At 40.5% G+C, this 19,312-nt stretch overlaps 1 protein-coding gene across 3 annotated transcripts in view; it reads right to left on the reverse strand.

Moving 5' to 3' along the window:
- Positions 1-11,006, reverse strand: part of acsf3 (acyl-CoA synthetase family member 3) — a 53,902-nt gene extending 42,896 nt beyond the window's left edge. For 2 of the 3 annotated variants that reach the window (XR_015128828.1, XM_086289235.1), the window contains exons 1-4: positions 10,949-11,006; positions 7,678-8,485; positions 4,934-5,089; positions 1,022-1,176 (exon numbers count right to left, since the gene is read on the reverse strand). Coding sequence is in view for 2 of the 3 variants with exons in the window: in XM_086289235.1 (XP_086145361.1) it covers positions 1,022-1,176; positions 4,934-5,089; positions 7,678-8,397 (1,031 nt within the window). In the remaining variant the exon portion in view is untranslated. The remainder of the gene's footprint in view (positions 1-1,021; positions 1,177-4,933; positions 5,090-7,677; positions 8,486-10,948) is intronic. The other variant, XM_086289243.1, reaches the window with a different exon arrangement.
- Positions 11,007-19,312: the final 8,306 nt, after the last annotated feature.

Here is a 19,312-nt window from a genome sequence, read left to right on the forward strand (position 1 = left end):
ACAAACAAATTACAAATGAAAAGAACTACAAGTGTCTCAGGGCCAAAATAAACTTTTAAAAACAGGCTTAATGCTTCTTGGGACTGACTTTGCTTCAGGTTTGAACACTTCAACACTTCTGGGGAGGAGCGCAGTCTGACACGCACGTCAACCACACCTTCATGTGGTTTTCAGCTCGGTAAAAGGAGCAAAGATGGCAAGAGAGGTGAGTTGGACAGGTACATGTTGTTGCTCCAAAAGCAGCTGAAATTGTTAACTGTGGTTTGATGCATAGATCATGTTTAGACACCTCCGCGGTCAACAGCTGCAGCTGCATCAGTCATTGTTACACAGAACTTGCTGAGGTAGTTGAAGCACTGAAAAACTTCAATTTGTCTCACAAATGAACTTTATTTTCCAATTTTGCTTTTTTGTCTTCTTTGAATGTGAACCGAAAACACTGCCAGGATAGGGTGATGGTCAATGGGCCCAATTGCTAATCACTAACGCATCTGTCAGTTAGCTGAGCTACTAACATACAGATGTTTGGAGCCCAGAGACTGGCTTACAGCCAAACTCAAACGTTTGTGCTGTCATATCCTGCTCTGTCAGGTAAAGTCAAGGCTTCAAGTTGAAGGAGTTTCACCAAAAATACTCTCCATCAAAGTCATCTGGACATAAATAAATACTAACAGGAATGATGAAGAGCCCAAAATGAATGAACTCCATAGCAACATTAAATTTCCTCTTTAAATTGCCTAAAGCATCCAACTATTGGGTGATTAAAAAAGATGATAATCTCCCAACTGATGACAAAATGCATTAATATTAACTTTAATTAAGCTCTATACATCCCTGTGAAAAGGACATTTAGGAAACACTGCATAAAAACCCTGCATTAAACCATTCAGTGCTACATTATAGTTGCTCTGTTCTTAACCATTTTGCCACCAATCAATATGTACTCATACATACATGGAAGTATTCACAAATACAGCTACTTGTGAGTAAAATCTTGTGGCACAGATTCCACAACCAGTACCTTATTCTCTCTTTGCAGACTGCTTTGACAAAGTCCTTCACATGAGGCTGTGTGAAGTGCTGATCATAGTACTGGATCAGCTTAGAGTAAATAGTTGGCACGGCCATGAACACATTAACCATGGGAGCCTTGGAGCTCAACAGCATCTCCCACACCTGTGGGGGGAGAGAGGGAGAGAGATAAGCACAACACATAACTGAAGAAGGAAGGAGGAGGAGGAGAGATAAGGAAAATAAAAGCAGTATATCTAACAGTGGGGCATTGCAGACTAAATTATTAAATCCAGATTCATTCCATTAGTTTTAGAGGGGAAAAAAAGTGACATTTTTTCATTTATTTGATGTAAATGGCAGAATAAAGTCCAGACAGCAGCCTCATATTAAACCTGTCAACATAATGCAGGAAAAAGACAAGCAAAAAATGCCCAGATTTCTAAAAGGTCAGGAGGAAGAAAATAGCCGGCTGCCCCGGACTGGAGCGGTATTGCCGGTCAATTAAAAGACCTCGTGTGCAGCTACTTTTGACAAATGTGCTTTTCGACTGCCACAAAAGGAGCCGCTCCCATCCTCAGCTGCGTCAGACGTGCCGCCTTCAACAGCGGCGGGCACTAATGGGACGCAAACATGCGTCGCCAACTACATGCACATCTAAACATACTGTATGAAAATCACATAAACTCACTTGTTCAAGGACAAAGTCATTTTACACACCCGGCCCCGCCCACTCAACCTCATTCCTCACACACGCTCACACATTGCAGTAGACGGCAGAAGGATAGGACGACAGCATGAATTAAATGAAGGTGAACGACGGCTTCTCTAAGTCACTCCCCCCGCACCACAGCCCACCACCAGTGCCCCCCTCCAAGCTGTCTCCTCTCAGGCTACTCGATCTCACTTCTTCTTCATTCATTCTGCCTCTATTTTCCAAGTGCTCCGCTTTCACTCTACTTTCATCTCTGACCCCACATCCTCCCTTCATCCCCCCCCCCTCGTCTCTCACCCCCCTATCTCACATTCACTTACCTTCTCTCTCCATTTCGTAATTTCCTGCTTCACTGCCTCTGCAGTCTCTCTCTCTCTCAGACACATACACACCTAGACACATACTCACACACAGAAAAATGCACTCTGTCCCATCATTGCGCTCACCTGAAGTAACACCACATCCTTCTTAATGTGCCAGCAATTTCTAAACTCTTCCTTCCACTTCTCTTTTGTGTGACCCTCACATCACAGACTCACCCAATCTATTATCTACTAAACTATCTTCCAATCACTTCCTCTGGCTCTAATAAAAACACAAGTCAAACACACAGACAAATACAGCTAAGATGATTAAGATATGCCAACAGTACAATTTAATCAAATCCCAATCCAGTCTCCCAGAGTAGCGTTACAGGCCGATCTAAAAATTGCAAGTAACCTGCGGTTCACGCGAAGAGATACAGAATAAAAGTTTGAAGAGAGAAAAGGATGATTAGCTGAGCGTGCCCTGACCATACTGGGTGGTGTCTATCAAGTGCAGTGAAGCGCTCCCACCAAGCCCACTCTAGGCGGGAGAGGAAGGCAATTTATGTCCGTCAAAGAGCTGGCCTCCACCTAGGGGACAGGATGCGGTGAGAACCGAGAGCTATGGCCTGCATCCTAAACAACTTCATGTGCCCTGCACTCAACGTAAGACCCGAAAACAGTTCTTCCCGAGAAGGCCCGATTGTTGAATGTCAATGTGCCAGCAGTGCTGATTCCTAAAAACTGTCAGGTAAGTTCACTCAGCTCGTCTGTCTCAGTAAAGAACATGTCTTTCAGTTTTAAAGTTTTACGTACTGGGAAAACATTTAAAATAATCTGGTCCTTAGTGGATCTAAAAATTGGGTAAATAAAACCTCAGATGAGCAACAATATGTGATCTTCCACTGTTTCATTTAATAAAAAAAAAAAAAAAAACGAAACCAAACAGCAGAATCAGTGTGTGAAAAACTAAGCACAGCCTTACAAAACCACAGGAATTAAGAGCGTAAGTAGCAGCCAGATGCTGCTAATCAAATGCACTTGATTAAGCAGAAATTTTGGTAGCTTGCTGGTCTGGAGCATTCAGGTGTGTGTTAACACAATGCCAAGGTGGGAAGACATCAGCAGTGATCTTAGAGAAGCAACTGCATCGTGTTTTAATGTTCGAGCATTTCACTGACCTTACAGTGGAATAGACCTTGTTTTAATAGTCAAGTCATTAACATAGTAGTATCAGCTATGTAGTTAGCTAAGTTTTTAATTAGTGTTTGCAGGTTCCTACAAACAGACAGCTTTTTTATATTCCTCGTGGATAATAGCTTCAGCTGTAGGCAGATTACCACAGTCCTTGACAGCAGTGTCACATTATCGGTGTCGTAAATGCTTCATGTGAAGCAGAGGTGAAAAACATCAGTGTTCAGGTTGCCAGTGTGTCTGAATTAGCAGATAATAAAAGTTCCTGCTATTGACGTTGATAAGTAGTATCAGTTCTTATATAAGACTTATCCTAATAGTTGACTCTTCCTAGAGAAGGCTGACTGTAACAGAGAGCAACCAGCTATACAGAGTGGCATATGGATTCTTACAGCCAAACACTTTCAAAATGCTTTATCTGTCTGAACTAGACAACTGGTGTATGAAACATTATTTTTAAAATGTCAATTTCACTTTGAATTACAGAACAGGCAGTTGTGAGTATTTCCAAGCAGCATTCCCATCAATCAGGCTACTTAAAAAAATGCCCTTGCCTGTTAGAATTTAAAAATTGATGCCTTAGCCATCCCTCTTGAGGAAAAACAATGACAGTAATATTACATTTGAGTAGTTGCTGTGATGAAGCAGTCAATAAGAAATCAAATAAATTAAAAAAAGAAAAAAAATCCGAGCAACGCTGTTTGAAACCCAGGAACGCTATCTGCTCCCGTCAGTCTAATACAGTACACTTGAAAAAGACTTATCTGTGATTTACTTGATCACAATTCCTGCACTGAAAATTCCCGACACTATCTCCAGGCAAAATCAGAAGAAAAAGAAATCAATGCTGGCCTCTGCTGCCTAGGGTACCCTTCAGAGATCTTAGGGGATAGAAGACGATCGATCACTTCATCAATGTACTGTAACTTCAGGAGGAGGAGTATAAAGGCTCTTTTTTTTCTCTGAAGATGAGAGAAGGGGTTTTGTGGTTTGGCACACAAGGTCAGGGATAACAGTTGAATACTGATAGCTATATTCGTCTAGCAATACCCATGTTGACAGATACACATTTTCTTTAAGGTCGTTTCTTTTTCATTCACCTTAAGTGTCATGAAGTGGTAGACTTCCTGACGTACAAACAAAGAGAGCAAAAAACAGAAAGGCACACACACACATACATTAAAAATTGTGCATTTACACTTCAATACAGCTACACTTATATACACACACTTAGCACCCCATCTTCCCCTCCCTTCTCAGGGCCAAACAAGCACTATCATCCTTCAATGTCAGCTCATCGATTGATCTGCTGCTTAAGTCCCTGCCGTGTGTCGGCATTGGTCAGATACAAAGCCACACAGGGCAATTCATCACTGAGCCCCAAACACTTAGTTTTGACAGTGTGAGAGGGGGAAAGAGAGGGAGATGCAGACGGAGAGGAGATGAAGCGAGAAGAGAGGAGCAAGAACAAAAGAGCAAAGGGAAAGGGAAGCACCAACTGAGAAAGAGGGATTCATGTGGAAAGAGGTAATGGTCTTTTTTAATCCATCAGGGTTGTCTGCAGAAGACCTCTCAATCTGAAAACTGTCTTTGCCTTATGATTAAGTTAGATGGAACCCTAAAAAAGCCACTTTTGTTCACGGGGGATAATAAAAGACACTGTGTACTGTGCCGAGAGACAGAAGAAGAAGAAGAGTGCATCTCTGACCTTCTGAGGATGGAATTCGGGAAGCATGACACAGGTGGCGCCCACCCAGAGTGGGCACAGCAGCTTGTTAACGACGCCATGAACGTGGTGGAGAGGCAAGGTGTGCAGGATGACATCATCTCTGGACCACGCCCATTCTGAAACCAGACACTGGACCTGAGGGGTGGGCCGGAGTGGGTTGTTAAGATGTCATATTGTCTTTACAATAAATTACCTCAGTCAGCTTTCACTGCTACAGACATTTGTTACAATGATCTCCCCTAAGCTGTCGTTTGGTGCACTTCCAGATGGCAAAATTGATTTTTGTAACTTATTTGAATTCTTCCCCATTGTCACAGTGCGCTATATGAGAGGAGACCAACAACAGCGAGGTTCAAATGAAAGGTTTTATCCTCAGCATACATGTTGCTGTTAGTAACAGGAGTATCAGGATCCCTGTTTTAACAACCTTGATCTTGATCCCTTTTATTGTATTTGTTTTGTTTACTGCATTAAAATTGGGAAAAATAACTTTTAAAAAGGCATTTTATTAAAAATAACATATAATTACGTGTCTGATTTACTGTATTTTTTGTGATGTTGTTTACTTGCTGAACTTTTGGCACCCAGCTAATTTCCACCTGTGCACGTATGAGGTCCGACAAAGTCAAGAGATCCCTGTGAAACTGGTTACAGCCAAAAAGCACAATAATACTAAAAATCATTATAACCTAACCCCACTCCACTCCACTGAGGTGGCTGCTGGTGTAGAAATCTGTAAACACCTCATCAACAGTAATTTCTCCCTCTGTGCTGGGCAAACAAAACACAAAAAAGAACAACATATTCTAAAGTTTATCATCGATGCTCTGCTGCTCTTAATTAAGGGTAGCTTAAACATCAGTGCAAGTCCAACATATACAGTTAGGTCCATAAGTTCTTTGACACTGACACAATTTTATAATTTTTGTCTATTCACATCGCCACAGATGACCACAAATGAGACTGAAGTGCAGATTTTCATCTTTAAATGTAATGCAATCCCCCATTTTCAGTGACTCAAATATAAGTGGACAAACAGACATAACACCGCTGTTGAGCTTTATTAATATTAAATTCTGAAAAAAGGAAAAGCATCTAGTTTTTTAGTCTATTAACTTTACTATAAAAATGATTAGTACTTTACACTTTCCATAATTCTCTTTTTAGTTTGATTTGCTCAAAAAATTTCATTTGAACAAATCTTTTTCTTATATGATGCTTCAACGCTGAAAGGCAAAAACATTTCCTACAATCACTCTAGTAATGAAACCATCAGACTAAGGACCTGCTTAGCATTACATGGAAATGGCCACGGTCATGTAAACAATACACACACATAATTTTTAAACTATGCCACCAATAAAAGTATTATTATTTATTAATTTTGTTAAAATGTTTCAAGGTCTAAACTTTGTGAAACCAGGACTTAAATATAGGTAAAAAAAAACCCCATCTAACTTCATATTCAGCTTATCTATTATTGGTTATATTGACACAAATCTCAGTGAGAACATCACAAAACTAACACATGCAGATCTATAAACTGTATCTATGATTTTCTTCTTAAATTAAAGAACTGTTTAGACACCCCCAGGAGACATATTCCCTGATTAGCATCACCCTCGTTTTTTCCCCACTGTGCTTCCTGAATAATCACTAATTTATGCCATTAAAGATCTCCTGAAGTTTTTCTGTGCAATTTTAAGTGAAACTGACCTACATGCCTGGCAGTGTGGAAAATTAAATCACTCTAAAAGGAGGCAGAACTTCACTTGAATCTGGTCGGTCTGGAAAACTGAGTGAGTGAATAATTAAGTGAGTCTGTCTGGTTTTTTGTTTTTTTATTTTTTGAGAGGTAACGTCAGGTTTTTTTGAAAAAAAAAATGCCTGCAGTGAATGTGATCACTACAGTGCGCTGTGTCCAACATATTGTGCATAATGGTATTTAAAGAGATGAGCATCATGAACAGTGTCAGAGTACTAAATGTCATCAGGGCAAAAAACAAAAGACGTCTCCTGGTCGTACATGGCTGCTGGCTTGTGTTATGACTCTTTGAATCATTAAATTAATTCTGACATTTGTGTACATGAGCATCACCAACATGCATGTAGAACACTGAATCTGGTTGCCTGTACAAAATAACGTAAACAGAAATTTACCTTCACGTCTCCCCCCCTCACAGGAACTTTAATTTTCTATGAAGTCACATTGATGGCCAAAAACATCAAATGATTTAAACAGATGCACTTCTGTAGTTTAATGCCAAACAAAATTATTCGTCAGGCCTTCCGTCAAATTTATTTTTTTCCCAATAAATGAAGCTTAATTAACCTTTTCTTTGTTTAAAATTTTCAGTTGTATAAATAAAACTGACTTTACAAAAGAAAAAATGTAAACAGAAATCCAGCAAAAACCTTCCTTCCTTATAAAAATAATCTTTCCAAGCAACAATTATGAAATCTTACAATAAGATAGGACTTATTTTTTATTGAATACTGTTATTAAGGACTTATACATTAGAAGAACACAAATAAAACCTAAACATTTAATAAATAACTGACATAAACTGATTTTAGTTGTACATTCACATAGCTTACAGCAAACCATGAATGCACTGTTAAAAGGTCTAATTTAAGAGACCCATAACCCTATGATAAAAAAAACAGAAAAGCTAATAGCTTAATTTACTTTGGCTCCAGTGTAATTAATAGACATAATTTACCATTGCTTGGACGCTGCCGTGTGTATGCAGAACCCCTTTGGGTCGCCCTGTTGTTCCACTGGTGTAGATGATCATAGCTGGTAGATCAGCCCAGTCTGTGATGGCTGTCTCCTTCTCCTGTGCGTCTTCCTCACTTAAAGCATCCAGGTCAGAAGTAGGGGGCAGCTTCAGACACGGCAGCCCGAGCTTCTGTGCCAGAGGTTCGAGGGTTTCAGTGTAGGGGTCCGCTGCCAGCAGCAGCGAAGTCTGGGAATCAGAAATGATGTACTCCAGTTCTGCCGGTGGGTGTTTTCGGTAGAGTGGCACCGCCGTCCCACCACTCATCCAAGTGGCCCACTGTGCTACTGTATAGGAGGCATCATTAGCACACAGGAAGGAGACGCGTTTTCCTTCCAGACCTCCAAAGTCTGAGTTCAGAGCTGTACCGATTCTATTTGCAAGACCTAAACTGCGGCAGTACAGCTGCTTGTAGCTGTGGCTACCACTGCTGTCTATGACTGCAAGCTTTTCTCCATACACTGGAGCTCTGGAAAACACCGGCTTCTGGTTTAGCCTTGATGAAGGTGCTGTAGTCCAGCTATGAGCCTTTCTCAGACCTGCCTGTCTTAAAATCCATTGCCCTGGCTCCAATGGACAATAAGTTAAGGAAAAGGCAGGTTTCCAGTGAGGCAAAGTCCACTTCAAATAGTGGCAAGTAGCGGTTATACATCCTGGCAGCATGTTTGACTTTTAGTTGTTTATACGCTCCACAGTTAGAAGCTCATTACGGCTCCATCATCAGTATCTTACATCTGCTCATAGTGAATATCTGTGGGTTGAAGTGAAAAACATTTGCGCTTAGTTTGATGAAGCAACACACAAAGTCATAAAGCCAATTAACTTTGATCACCAGGGATTCTTTCTGTGACAATTAACCATCTGATTAACCACTAGTTTTGGGTTTTTGTAGATCTGCTGGTTGATGGTTACGAATACAAAACAAGCGCACTGATGTGGTCAGCTTGATAAAATAAATAACTGTTTAATTAAGGAACAAAGAAGATGATCTGGTTCCACCAGTGTTTGAATTTTTCATATATTATTTCCAAAATAATTACAGGAATCACTCAGAGATACAGACAGTCACTGGCTGAATTACATCAGTACTACTGAGCACCGTTTCACTCAGTGCCAAAGTTTGGTAGCAGAACACATCTGGGATAGAGGAAGAAAGGGAGTGAGACCACGTGGCATCACTCAAAAAACACACAGGACTTTAGCACATCTGTCACCAGCGTATAAGAAATTGAACCCGTGAATGATGATAATGAAATTTTTAGTGAGACATCGACATTTTCTTCAGATCATTAATTAGGCAGTTGGATCGGTTGTTAGAGAAACGGGCCTTCTTTCACTGTGTTGGCTGACATTTTAACGTGGCATTTTTACACTGGCTGCACTGAGATTTCTTATCAGCCTGGTATTTACAGTAAACAAGCACGCTGTGTTAGATAGTGTGTCTGCAACCTTAGTATCTAAGCATAGACAATGCTATTTAATATTGCAGCGTGCAAGAACTGTGACAGTGACAGCCTCAGACACTATCAGACAGTTTCAAATGGTGTTGGTTTGACGTGTAAAATGTTGTGAATAAATAAAAAAATGTTTTAACTGAGAAGTTTTGACCCATTTTGTGAGATACATTTTTGAATGTATTATTTCAAAATAAGTAGAGTCCTGAAAAACACGCTGTGAAACCGCAGACGCTGGGCAATTTCAAATACCTGAGGCTAGTAACACAACCACTCTTATAAAAAAGCTCTGAATGACTTTTGACCTGAGGCCTTTAATCCTCAGGGACTTGTACTGGGACACCACTCAGAGCTTTCTGACAGGTTGCTTCACCACATGGTAGAGCAGTAACAGCAGGGACTATAACATCCAAGAAAGGGTGGTGGCAATGCAAAAAATATAACTCATAAAGGATCAATCTCATTCACACAGCAGTCTGAGACAAACACACAATGAACATTAACCTTTGTACTCTATATAGTTAATGGTTTATGGGTCAATCCATGTCAGCTGACCAAATACTTTAAACTACAAGAATATACACTCTGGGATCATGAATGCTGCCTGAACATATGAATTAAACTAATGTTAAACTAAACATATGACTCTTTCTAAAAATTATTTATGGGAAGGGGGGCTGAACACCACCACAAGTTTTAGACTACAAGACAAAAGCCTTTCTAGATTTTTTTAGGTGGTTTTATATTTTTGGAATATCACAATAACTTGTTTTTTTGTCATAAAAACAAGAAAACATGACGAAAAATATATTATTATTAAACAGGCAATACAAAACCAATTCATGTTTTCCTATGAGCCAAGTCAGAGAAATTATGGAACATTCACACACTAAAACGACTTTTTTCTTTTAAGGAATGCAAATAAATAACAACTACAACTGGAATTAAAAATAAAAATATTTTTTTCTATAAAACTATGGTTGAGAATTCATCAACAATAATGACATATTAGCATAAAGAACTGATTTTGATTTGATCTTTAAGAAATTATGATTTGAATAGTTTCATGGTACAGAGTACACCTCATATGTGGAAATCAGTGCTCCCAATTTCAAGGCCTGGGTGTTTTATATTGACCTTTGCTACAGATTTCCCGTCACAGTAGCGGATATTTACCCGAATACTTAAAATTACTCAAGGAATTCTCTAGATGCATCTATTTGAAATGGCTCCAACTGATAGAAAGAAAAAGCTTGAAAATGCCCCTGACTTCAACAGAAATGACTTCTCCAGGCTGGGGATTTTTCTAAAATTCTAAAAATCGGTCAGTTAAGCTTTCACTGTTATAGTAGTTACTTAACATATATTGCGCTATTATTGTAAATTATTATTTAAATTATTATTTTAATCAATGATTAACAACATCGTGACTCTTTAATAGCATTAACATCATTCAGTCACTTGTCGACTTAAACAGCTTTAAACAGCAACACCGTGAAGTTACAGGAGGACGGACGATGACGAGGATGACCACCGACCGAAATAACCTCTTCATCTTAACGCCACTGTGCTCAGTCCAGGTGACTCTGACCGTCTCTGACTTTCACTTTATTCAGCGAGGACAGGTGACCGGACATCAGCCATGACATGAACGGTACACCTCCGCGTTTGACGGCTACAAACACAACGATATCTCGTAAAATAACACCCAGTTTCACTGTCTACACCTTTCTCTGTTAACTATTTCACTTTCACCTTACCTACAATAATAGTCGGCATTTCTTGGAGTGAAGGACAGTGCCACAACATTAAGCGTCCGGTTTGAAACAATAGTGGTTTAAACAGTTCCCGTCTCGTAAGTACACAGCACAAAGCCAGTTTCTGCAGGGTGGTTGACACTTTAAATACGCAGCTTTAATAACCCTTGAACAATGTTTTAAATGATTTTTAATGATCTTACTTTATTAGTCTACAAAATAAAAACTTACATAAAATAAAATGACAATCACACATTCAAAGCATGTCTGGATATAGCAACGCAAAACCTATGATCTTGTCTCTGCCTATCACTGTACTGCTGCTTTAAAACTCAATTAATTTTCCTATTTTGATGATTAAAGGGGCAAAACAATAATAAGAAATGAGTTAAATATCAGGCCAACAAAAATATAGTTTCAGATAACTAAATCCTTAATTATAAACAAACTAGCATGAGCTGTGTTTTTCTGTCATCCCGTGGTTATTAACTCAGCTTGGCAGTTGTTGGCACAACCTCCACCCACTTTACTGAGGACCTGCAGATCCAGTGGAGAAGCTGCTCGCCAGAGAGGAGGACACGGGAGGGGAGAGCGGGACGTATACGCAGCCGCTCCACACAGTGCTGTGTTTTAGATCACGTGCCAGTCCCACCACGCAGTGTGCCAACTAGCTTGGCTGGCTTCATCATCACAGTGCAAGTGGGCACATTCAGCCGCCAGCTGGCAGTCGCGGGCCTCAGATAAGAGAATGGTACAGACATGGCACACGTTCAAAAAGTTTTCACTTCCCTCCCCAAACCCCCTACACTGCAAACGAGGATGGCATGTTCCTAAAAACTGGAGCCTTTGTTTCTCAGTGCTCCCCTCCACTCTCAGGAATAGTGGCAAAGACCACTCGTTCCCATTCGCAGGGAAAATGCTATTGAAGGGAATGCTATGCTACCCCAGCAACTATGTAATTTCCAGAGAATCCTTTATTTGTAGGGAATTTGGAGTCTTCAGTGTTTTTCTGACGCAGATGGCGCTGCCAGATTTTCGAAGGATTCAACTCAAAAATGACCGAATGTCATCTCTGATGTAACGAAATAAGGCGCAGAAGACCCGTGTTTTTGGATTTGTTTCCTGGAAGTTGGCCATGTCTTCGACGTGTGTTATGTGGGGACGGGAATCTGAGCCAGAGATTTATTTACAGCTACTTGTGACATGCAGGGATGGATGAACAGGGGAGGATAATAAAGACACGCTTGTCATGTAAGGATGAGACACGGCTATCGCAAGGAGTTACGGTTTTGGCTACATTGCGAAAAACGAGGGTTAGATGCAGTATATAGTAAGCAGAGGCTGGCATTCTGCTGTGGTGGCCTCCTGCCAGCGCGCCATTCAAAAAAGAACACCTTAAAGGATCTCGCCACTGATGGGCAGGATGGCCGCAAGCAGGCGCCAACTCTCATCTTGGCAAGGGACGGCATCAGAGGAAAAGAGAAAAGAGGGGACCCCCCACAGATCTGTGAGAGTGGCTGAGATGGTAACACAAACCATGGGGAGTACCCAGGCATGTGTCAGGTTGGCATCAATGTGAGAATGTCTTGGCAAGCGTGCCGTTCTTTCCCCTCCCACCCCAGCTCACACACAAACACACTGTTGCCCTGCTTGGAACACATGGTACATCAGCAGCGGCATCTGGCCACGCTGACTCCTGGCAGCTGCGCTTCGTCTTCGCCAGTTGGGAGTCTTGGCACTGCCACTTCATCAACTACCTGTGGCTCCTCCTGGGTAAAAAAGGCGAGCGATGAATTATTCCGAGGCTGCAGCTGCAAACTTGACTTTCATCCAAGAGATTGGATGTAAACATATGACTGCCTCACGGAGCACATGCCACCCACATGCTAATGCACGGTTGACGACGTTGCTTGTGTCCTGCGCAAAGGGACATGGGTGTCCTTGCGCGATGGTGCGGTTCACTTTAAGGGAAAGTTAAAGGCTTGTGATAGAAGCAGCAGATGCAACTGGAAGCTTTTGCTTGACAAAAATAGATTTGAAAGCTTCAAAATAAGAAAAACCAAATTGAGAAAAAGACACATTTAAGAGGCAGTGACACAGCTTTCTGAAGGACATAGGAATTTGAGCTTAGGGATCTTCATACAGCGGAATCAGCATGTCTTATTGTGTTGGGAAATAGCGTTGAATAGGCAAATCGAAAAGCCAAGGATTACTCTGAAAGGAATCTCACTACCATTTTGATAATGAACAAATGGACCTTTCAACTCTACAATTACCGCCTTACATTCCAGTTCTAATGGAGGTTTTGACAACTGAGGGCATTTATCTGAGGTTTTTTGAATTCATTTCAGCTGTGACATCATGGATTGATGGCAAAGGTTAGGAAGATTACCTCCAAATGGAAGTGGAAATCTTTGGGAGATGTGATCATAAAGCCCATAGACAGTATTCCCTGATGTTAATTTGTTTAAAGCTCTGTAGTTTTTTTTAAACTCTTGTCACAAATCATATCGTCTGCTGTTTCATAGCTGAGCTGCATTTAATGCCAGCTCTTCTCCATCATTCCAGAAAGGTTTGGGGGATTTCCTGAACTCTCAATTGATTTTTCTTGCGCTGAACACCTCGTGGCAAAAACCCAAATGTTTCAGTTTATCCCAAATGTCAGCTCTTCTTCCATCCAAGGCTGTTAGTAGTGATCCAAAAAGAAGAAGAAGATGAAAAAATTACATTGTGTTTACAACGAGCCTTGTTGAGTTTTAATGACATTATGGGCACCCAGTCAAGTTATCGATCACATATTTTTTGTTTATGTTTATACATTAGGTAAAGTGAAGGCAGGCAGAGAAGGGAAGAGACATTAAGACGGCAAAAGGCCAAATGAAACACGAGAAATTCTTGCTATTCCCTCGCTTTCTGCAGAGTTCATGTTCTTCTCTCGGCTACTCGAGAACTGCCTGACCCAATTTGAATTCAAAACTTGTTGTGTTAGTATTTTTTCATCCTTGTTTCGAGAGCAACGTTGTTGGCAAGCTGTTAAAATCTGTCAAAAGTTGAATAAATCACTCACTAGAACACATACAAACACACACACACACACACACACACACACACACACACATTCTCACTTTTTTTTCTGTGGGTGTTAGTCATCTGACAGTGACCCAGTGGGAGTTTTTTTCTCCATCTGTGTCAGTCTGACCCATTTTTGCCCTCGGCCACATCCAACTGTTCCATGTCCCAAACATATGTGTGGTGGCAGGGGGATAAGCGAACCATCGCCGCGCGGGACCTGCAGACACACTGCAGATATGACACTGGACCCTGCTCTCCTGTCTGTCTGCTTCCCATAGCATATGTCATCACTGCTTCTTCTGCTTCTTTTCCTCCCCTGAGTCAGACGTGTTTCATCAGATTTGATTATCTGATGACGTGAAATTAATTTGTGCCTCCTTCTTTTCTATACTGGCCTCAGTTTGTCATCCTGAGTCTGCATCTGTCTCATTAACTAATTTTTATTGAATGTGCACCTAGGGCTGGGCAATATGGCCTAAAATCCATATCACGGTATAATTTGAAGCATGTGCGGTAACGATATATATCGCGATATATTTTTTTCTTCTGTATAATGTATTTTACACACTGTAAGGCACACTTAAAATCCTTTCATTTTCTCAAAAATCGACAGTGTGCCTTATGTATGAATTCTGGTTGTGCTTACTGACCTCGAACCGATTTTATGTGCTACACAGCGCACAGAAATCTGTCAAAAAATGTTTTAGTTCGACTTTGGTAAGCTATGAAGCCGCACCGCTTGATGGATTGTCGGAGCATTACGGCTGTCAGGAGCCTCGCGGAGTAATCTGGGTCCTAAATTCTTTAATAAAATGATTAACGTTGCTGCTTTACCAGGTGTAACAATTAAGTTTAACATCCAGGCATCCATGAAAACAGAATTTATTACATTTAACAAAGTTAGAAGTTAGCAAGAAGTTAGCTCACTAGTTTCCACCTAAATATATATAGCATGTTCTGACTGAGAGATTTCTGAAAAATTCAAACGTACAGCTCTGCTATCACTTCCAACATAAATGAAGACAGAAAACTAAACAGCAGTGACTTTTGTAGGGTTACTGAAGTTGGGCTAGCTGGTATATAATGATGCTGCGCGATCGCTAGCTACACATTTATGTTAGCATAACATTAACACAGTGAAGCTGGAGGATGAGCGCTAACTTTTTTCCACTTGATGAAAGTTAATGTGAGAGTTTCTGGTGGTTAGGGGCATATGCAATCACATGGCAGGATGCTGTAAACGGACCGAACTTCAGTCAGGAAAACAACTGAGATAATCCATCCACAATACAAGGTTAGTCATTAATATACTGCAACAGCATGGGAATAGAGCAGCTGCGAGAGAATTCAGCATTAATGAAAAAAAAAAAAAAAAAAACTCACAAATTTCCAAAATGAGACATCGAAATCTAGCACATGCTTTGATGAGGGGTAGGGAAGTGGAGGAAGCTCAGGTTTCGGCTTTCCTCATTTTCCAAAAGTGCTTCGTCTCTTTGCTATTACTGTCGCCCAGCATAATTTGCAGATGATGTTGTTTGTAGCCGCTGCAATGCTTTCGACCAAAACAGGCGCAGCTTAATGACACCATCAACATACGCTATCGTGGTAGAGCGGTATAAAATTTATATCGTTTCTACCGTATACCGTTTATACCTCCCACCCCTATGTGCACCTTTTATATTTCTTCTGTTTCTGTTTCTTCTGGAGTGGGCCCTTGACTTGGTGGACTGACTTCATTATCTATGCAGATTATAACATTAGCCATTTAAGTTGCCCTTAAATTACCCAAGTAGAAGAGGGATTGTTTTTTTCCTTCAAGTTGTCCATGTTGGCAGATGAGATGGTTTCATTGCACAGAGCCAGGACTCACTGGGGACTAAGGGGTGTGAGGCACATATGGGCAAACAGGCTGCTGATGAGCTGCTTATATGAGCCTCTCATCATGGCCTTAGAGAGTGATATCTCCACCAGAGGATTTAAAGTGGCTGTGTGCGGTGGATGTGCATTGTGTGGTTTGGCACCACAACTTGGACTCATGCCTCATGGAGAGCAGATATGTTTGTCTGCATAGATGTTCTCACTCAAAATATCGAGCTCCATCCAGGGGGTGAACACTGTAGAACAGAAAAGGGAACATAAAAATGCCCGAAACTGGAATTTACACGTTCTCTGAATAACTGAGGGAGACGGTGCGGTCAAATGGACAGAATAAAGTTGATTTAACTGTAGTCTTAAGCTTACTCACCCTCTAAATAAATTCTATCTAACTTCCTGACCTACTGGCTGTAATAGGCTTTAGACTGCTCAAGAATTTTTTGATAGCTTTCCACTAATGCCTTATTGATTCTCCTCTTTCCCTTTTAACTCTCTCATATGGAAATGGAAACTATTCTGCTAGACGGACAATCAGGGCCTCGGCCTGGCTTTCTCATTCACCTCACTCCCTCTGTCCTGCATCGTCAACATTACGCTGCCTGCAAACATTCAAAGTGTTAAATCGTCTCATTCAAACAAGCGTAACATGCTGTTGTGCTGTATTACAACCAGATGTAAACTGAAATCATTTTCTCTTCAGTCACCTTTTTGATTAGAAACATGCTGATAAGGAAACTTGGATAAAAGTAGAGTTCACACCAGGAGGTGGCTGTTCGCATTGTTTCCCAAAGTCTGTAAAATGTTTGCCATGTTGATATCTGTGTGGTTTAAGTGACTGCGCAAGAGAAAGATTTCCAATACATGCTTTCCAATAGGGTTTCTTTGAATTTATTTTTCTACTTGGCAGCCATCTGTCTTGCTCCATCTCCTACAAACATGCCCATAGCACAGCATAAGCAGCTACACACACCCTCACTTGCCCTACACACATAACATAGACACAGGGAGAAACGCACACACGGAGGCTGCCAGGATGCTCGGGTGGTGTGTTGTTCTCTGGGAGACAGTGCCATATGCTGTCTAGCCTCCCAGGGAGGGCAGAGCCTGCCGCTGTACTGTGTGTCCTGACTCTTAGGGAAACCCACTGCAGTGCAACACCTCACCTACTGGTAGTCCTGAAACTCAGCCCATTTATGTGCATTCAATAGATTTTTCAACTTGAAGTCTACACAGAGACTGCAAATGTGAGATATTGAGTTAGTTTATCTCAATGACTAAATTTGTTTTATTTCTTTTAACCAAAGTAAATGTGAAGATTTTTATTTTGTTGTTAATTTTATGGAGTTTACTCAGGGGAAAATGATTTAAAACAACAAATGTACTCTTTTACAAAGTATAATGTTCCTTTTATTTATGTCATTGTGTCTTAGCGTCTCCTTTTATTAGCTGTTATAGCACTTAATGTTATTTATTTTAGTCTTTTTGTGTTCAGTGCTCTGTAACTGTTTGTCTTTGAAAAGTCTACTTGTTTTTGTTACAATCGTTATGAGAAAGAAAAGAAATAACTGACACGATACATACAGAAGAAAGAGATCCACGCAGGGCAGCCTCATTAGCTTTTGTTGAAGTCTGTTTCTGATACCTGTGGAAATAATCAACGCCTTCAGATTTCTTTTATTTTAGTTATTTACTTTATATACTTGCCTTTACTTTTTTTTTTTTACACTTACAAAAACAAAACAAAGCAGGGTAAAAATTAAGAAAACTATATGGTGAGCCCACCAAAAATCTAATGTCAACCAGAATTTTTATTTGTACAATTTTTACAATTTTACAATAAAAAAGGAGTAGGTTCTGTAGAAACACACTACATGTGTGTGTCTCTATCTTGCTGGATGATAAAAAGGGCTACCAGCAGCACAGCAAACACTTCTAGGGGTAAAGAGCTGCTGAGATGGAGTCTAGACAATGACTAACCTTAAAGTGAGAGCACCTGTCAATGCCTCTGCACATCTGCAGATGAGAAGTCTTGAAAATTCATTATAGCTTGAGAGAGTTCAGTTGTGATACACAGGGTCTCTTAAAACCAATGGATTTGTGCTTTCTCCTCTTTCTGAGTGAAGGTGAGACAGATGAAATACAGATGGTAAAATCACAGAGTGCAGCACGGTGCAAAGAGTGTTTGGATACCTTTGGTCAGAAGTGGCGGTGGGTGTGTTTGTTGAAAGGGGATGCAGGAAAGAGTGGGTGTAAGAGTGCATTTGTGCAATGACTTGAGGGGTAGGGGACGCGTGTTCAGAATTTATCTTATCTGTGTGTTCATTACTAATTTGCATTTTAGGCAGATAGCTTGGGTGCTCCACTAAATCGCAGGAAGGATTGTTAGACACGCGTGTTATTAATTTTTTCAGGGTCCCTGTGGCGTCTGTATGAATCTTAATGCTGCTGACTGGGCTGCAGCTCTATCGACTTTCTTTAAAATATGAAGAAGCTTTGCTGGAAGCGCCTGGGGTCATTAGCTGAAGAGTAGGCGCAAATCCCTCACCGAGCCTGCTCCGGCTTCGCCATGTTAAATGTGCTCTTAAAATATTCATAATCATACTCTTGCCTGCACTCACATACACACACATGCATACACACGCGCGCACACACACACACACACACACACATACACACACACACACACACACACACACACGTATGCACACAGACAAAGCACCAGAGACATAAGGGGATCAATATTAAAATGTATTCCTGTTCTGGTGTGCGGTTAATTAGCTGCGGTTCTTTTAAACCATGAAGTTTGAGAACAGATTAACAGTATCTTTTTGTACACAAGATAATATTTACTTGTGCTCCATCTATGCAGGCATATATGAAATGCACATCAGAAGATGTTGACACATAAAAAACAAACACACACACATCTAGGGATTGAGAGTAACGTAGTTTCTATTCTCTGTATGTCCTGTACATGTGGCAGAATTGACAATAAAGCTGACTTTGACTTTGACTTGACTTTGACACAGATTTGATTTTGTGTTCGCACTTCTTTCATGTAATCATATGAGAAATACGCAGTGGCTTCTGTTTCACCGAGATGCTGCTATAATTTCTATATTTGTGTGTTTCTGTATTTCAGGGTGGCTTTGCATGAAATTTGCATTAAATGCTCACAAGCTGCCATTTGATCCACTGTACTTAAACAGCAGTTTCAGTTAGTTTACTGTCTGTTCTTTCTCTTGCTTTTATTTCCATATGTTTTTATGTTAAAATGCTGGTTTGCAATAACTAGACTCAGGTATGGTTTAATTACCTGAATGAGTTTACAAACAAAATCAAAATGTGGACATTTTACAGCTTAAAAAGACTATTTTGATCATTCAGGTACAGACCTTTGAGTGTTGGAAACATACATAT

Source organism: Aulonocara sp. 'chitande type north' Nkhata Bay, linkage group LG1, assembly GCF_057382095.1.
Source record: "Aulonocara sp. 'chitande type north' Nkhata Bay isolate Kocher_YH1m ecotype deep benthic linkage group LG1, A_spYH_male_GT1.1, whole genome shotgun sequence".
In the NCBI taxonomy this organism is placed as follows: Eukaryota; Metazoa; Chordata; class Actinopteri; order Cichliformes; family Cichlidae; genus Aulonocara; species Aulonocara sp. 'chitande type north' Nkhata Bay.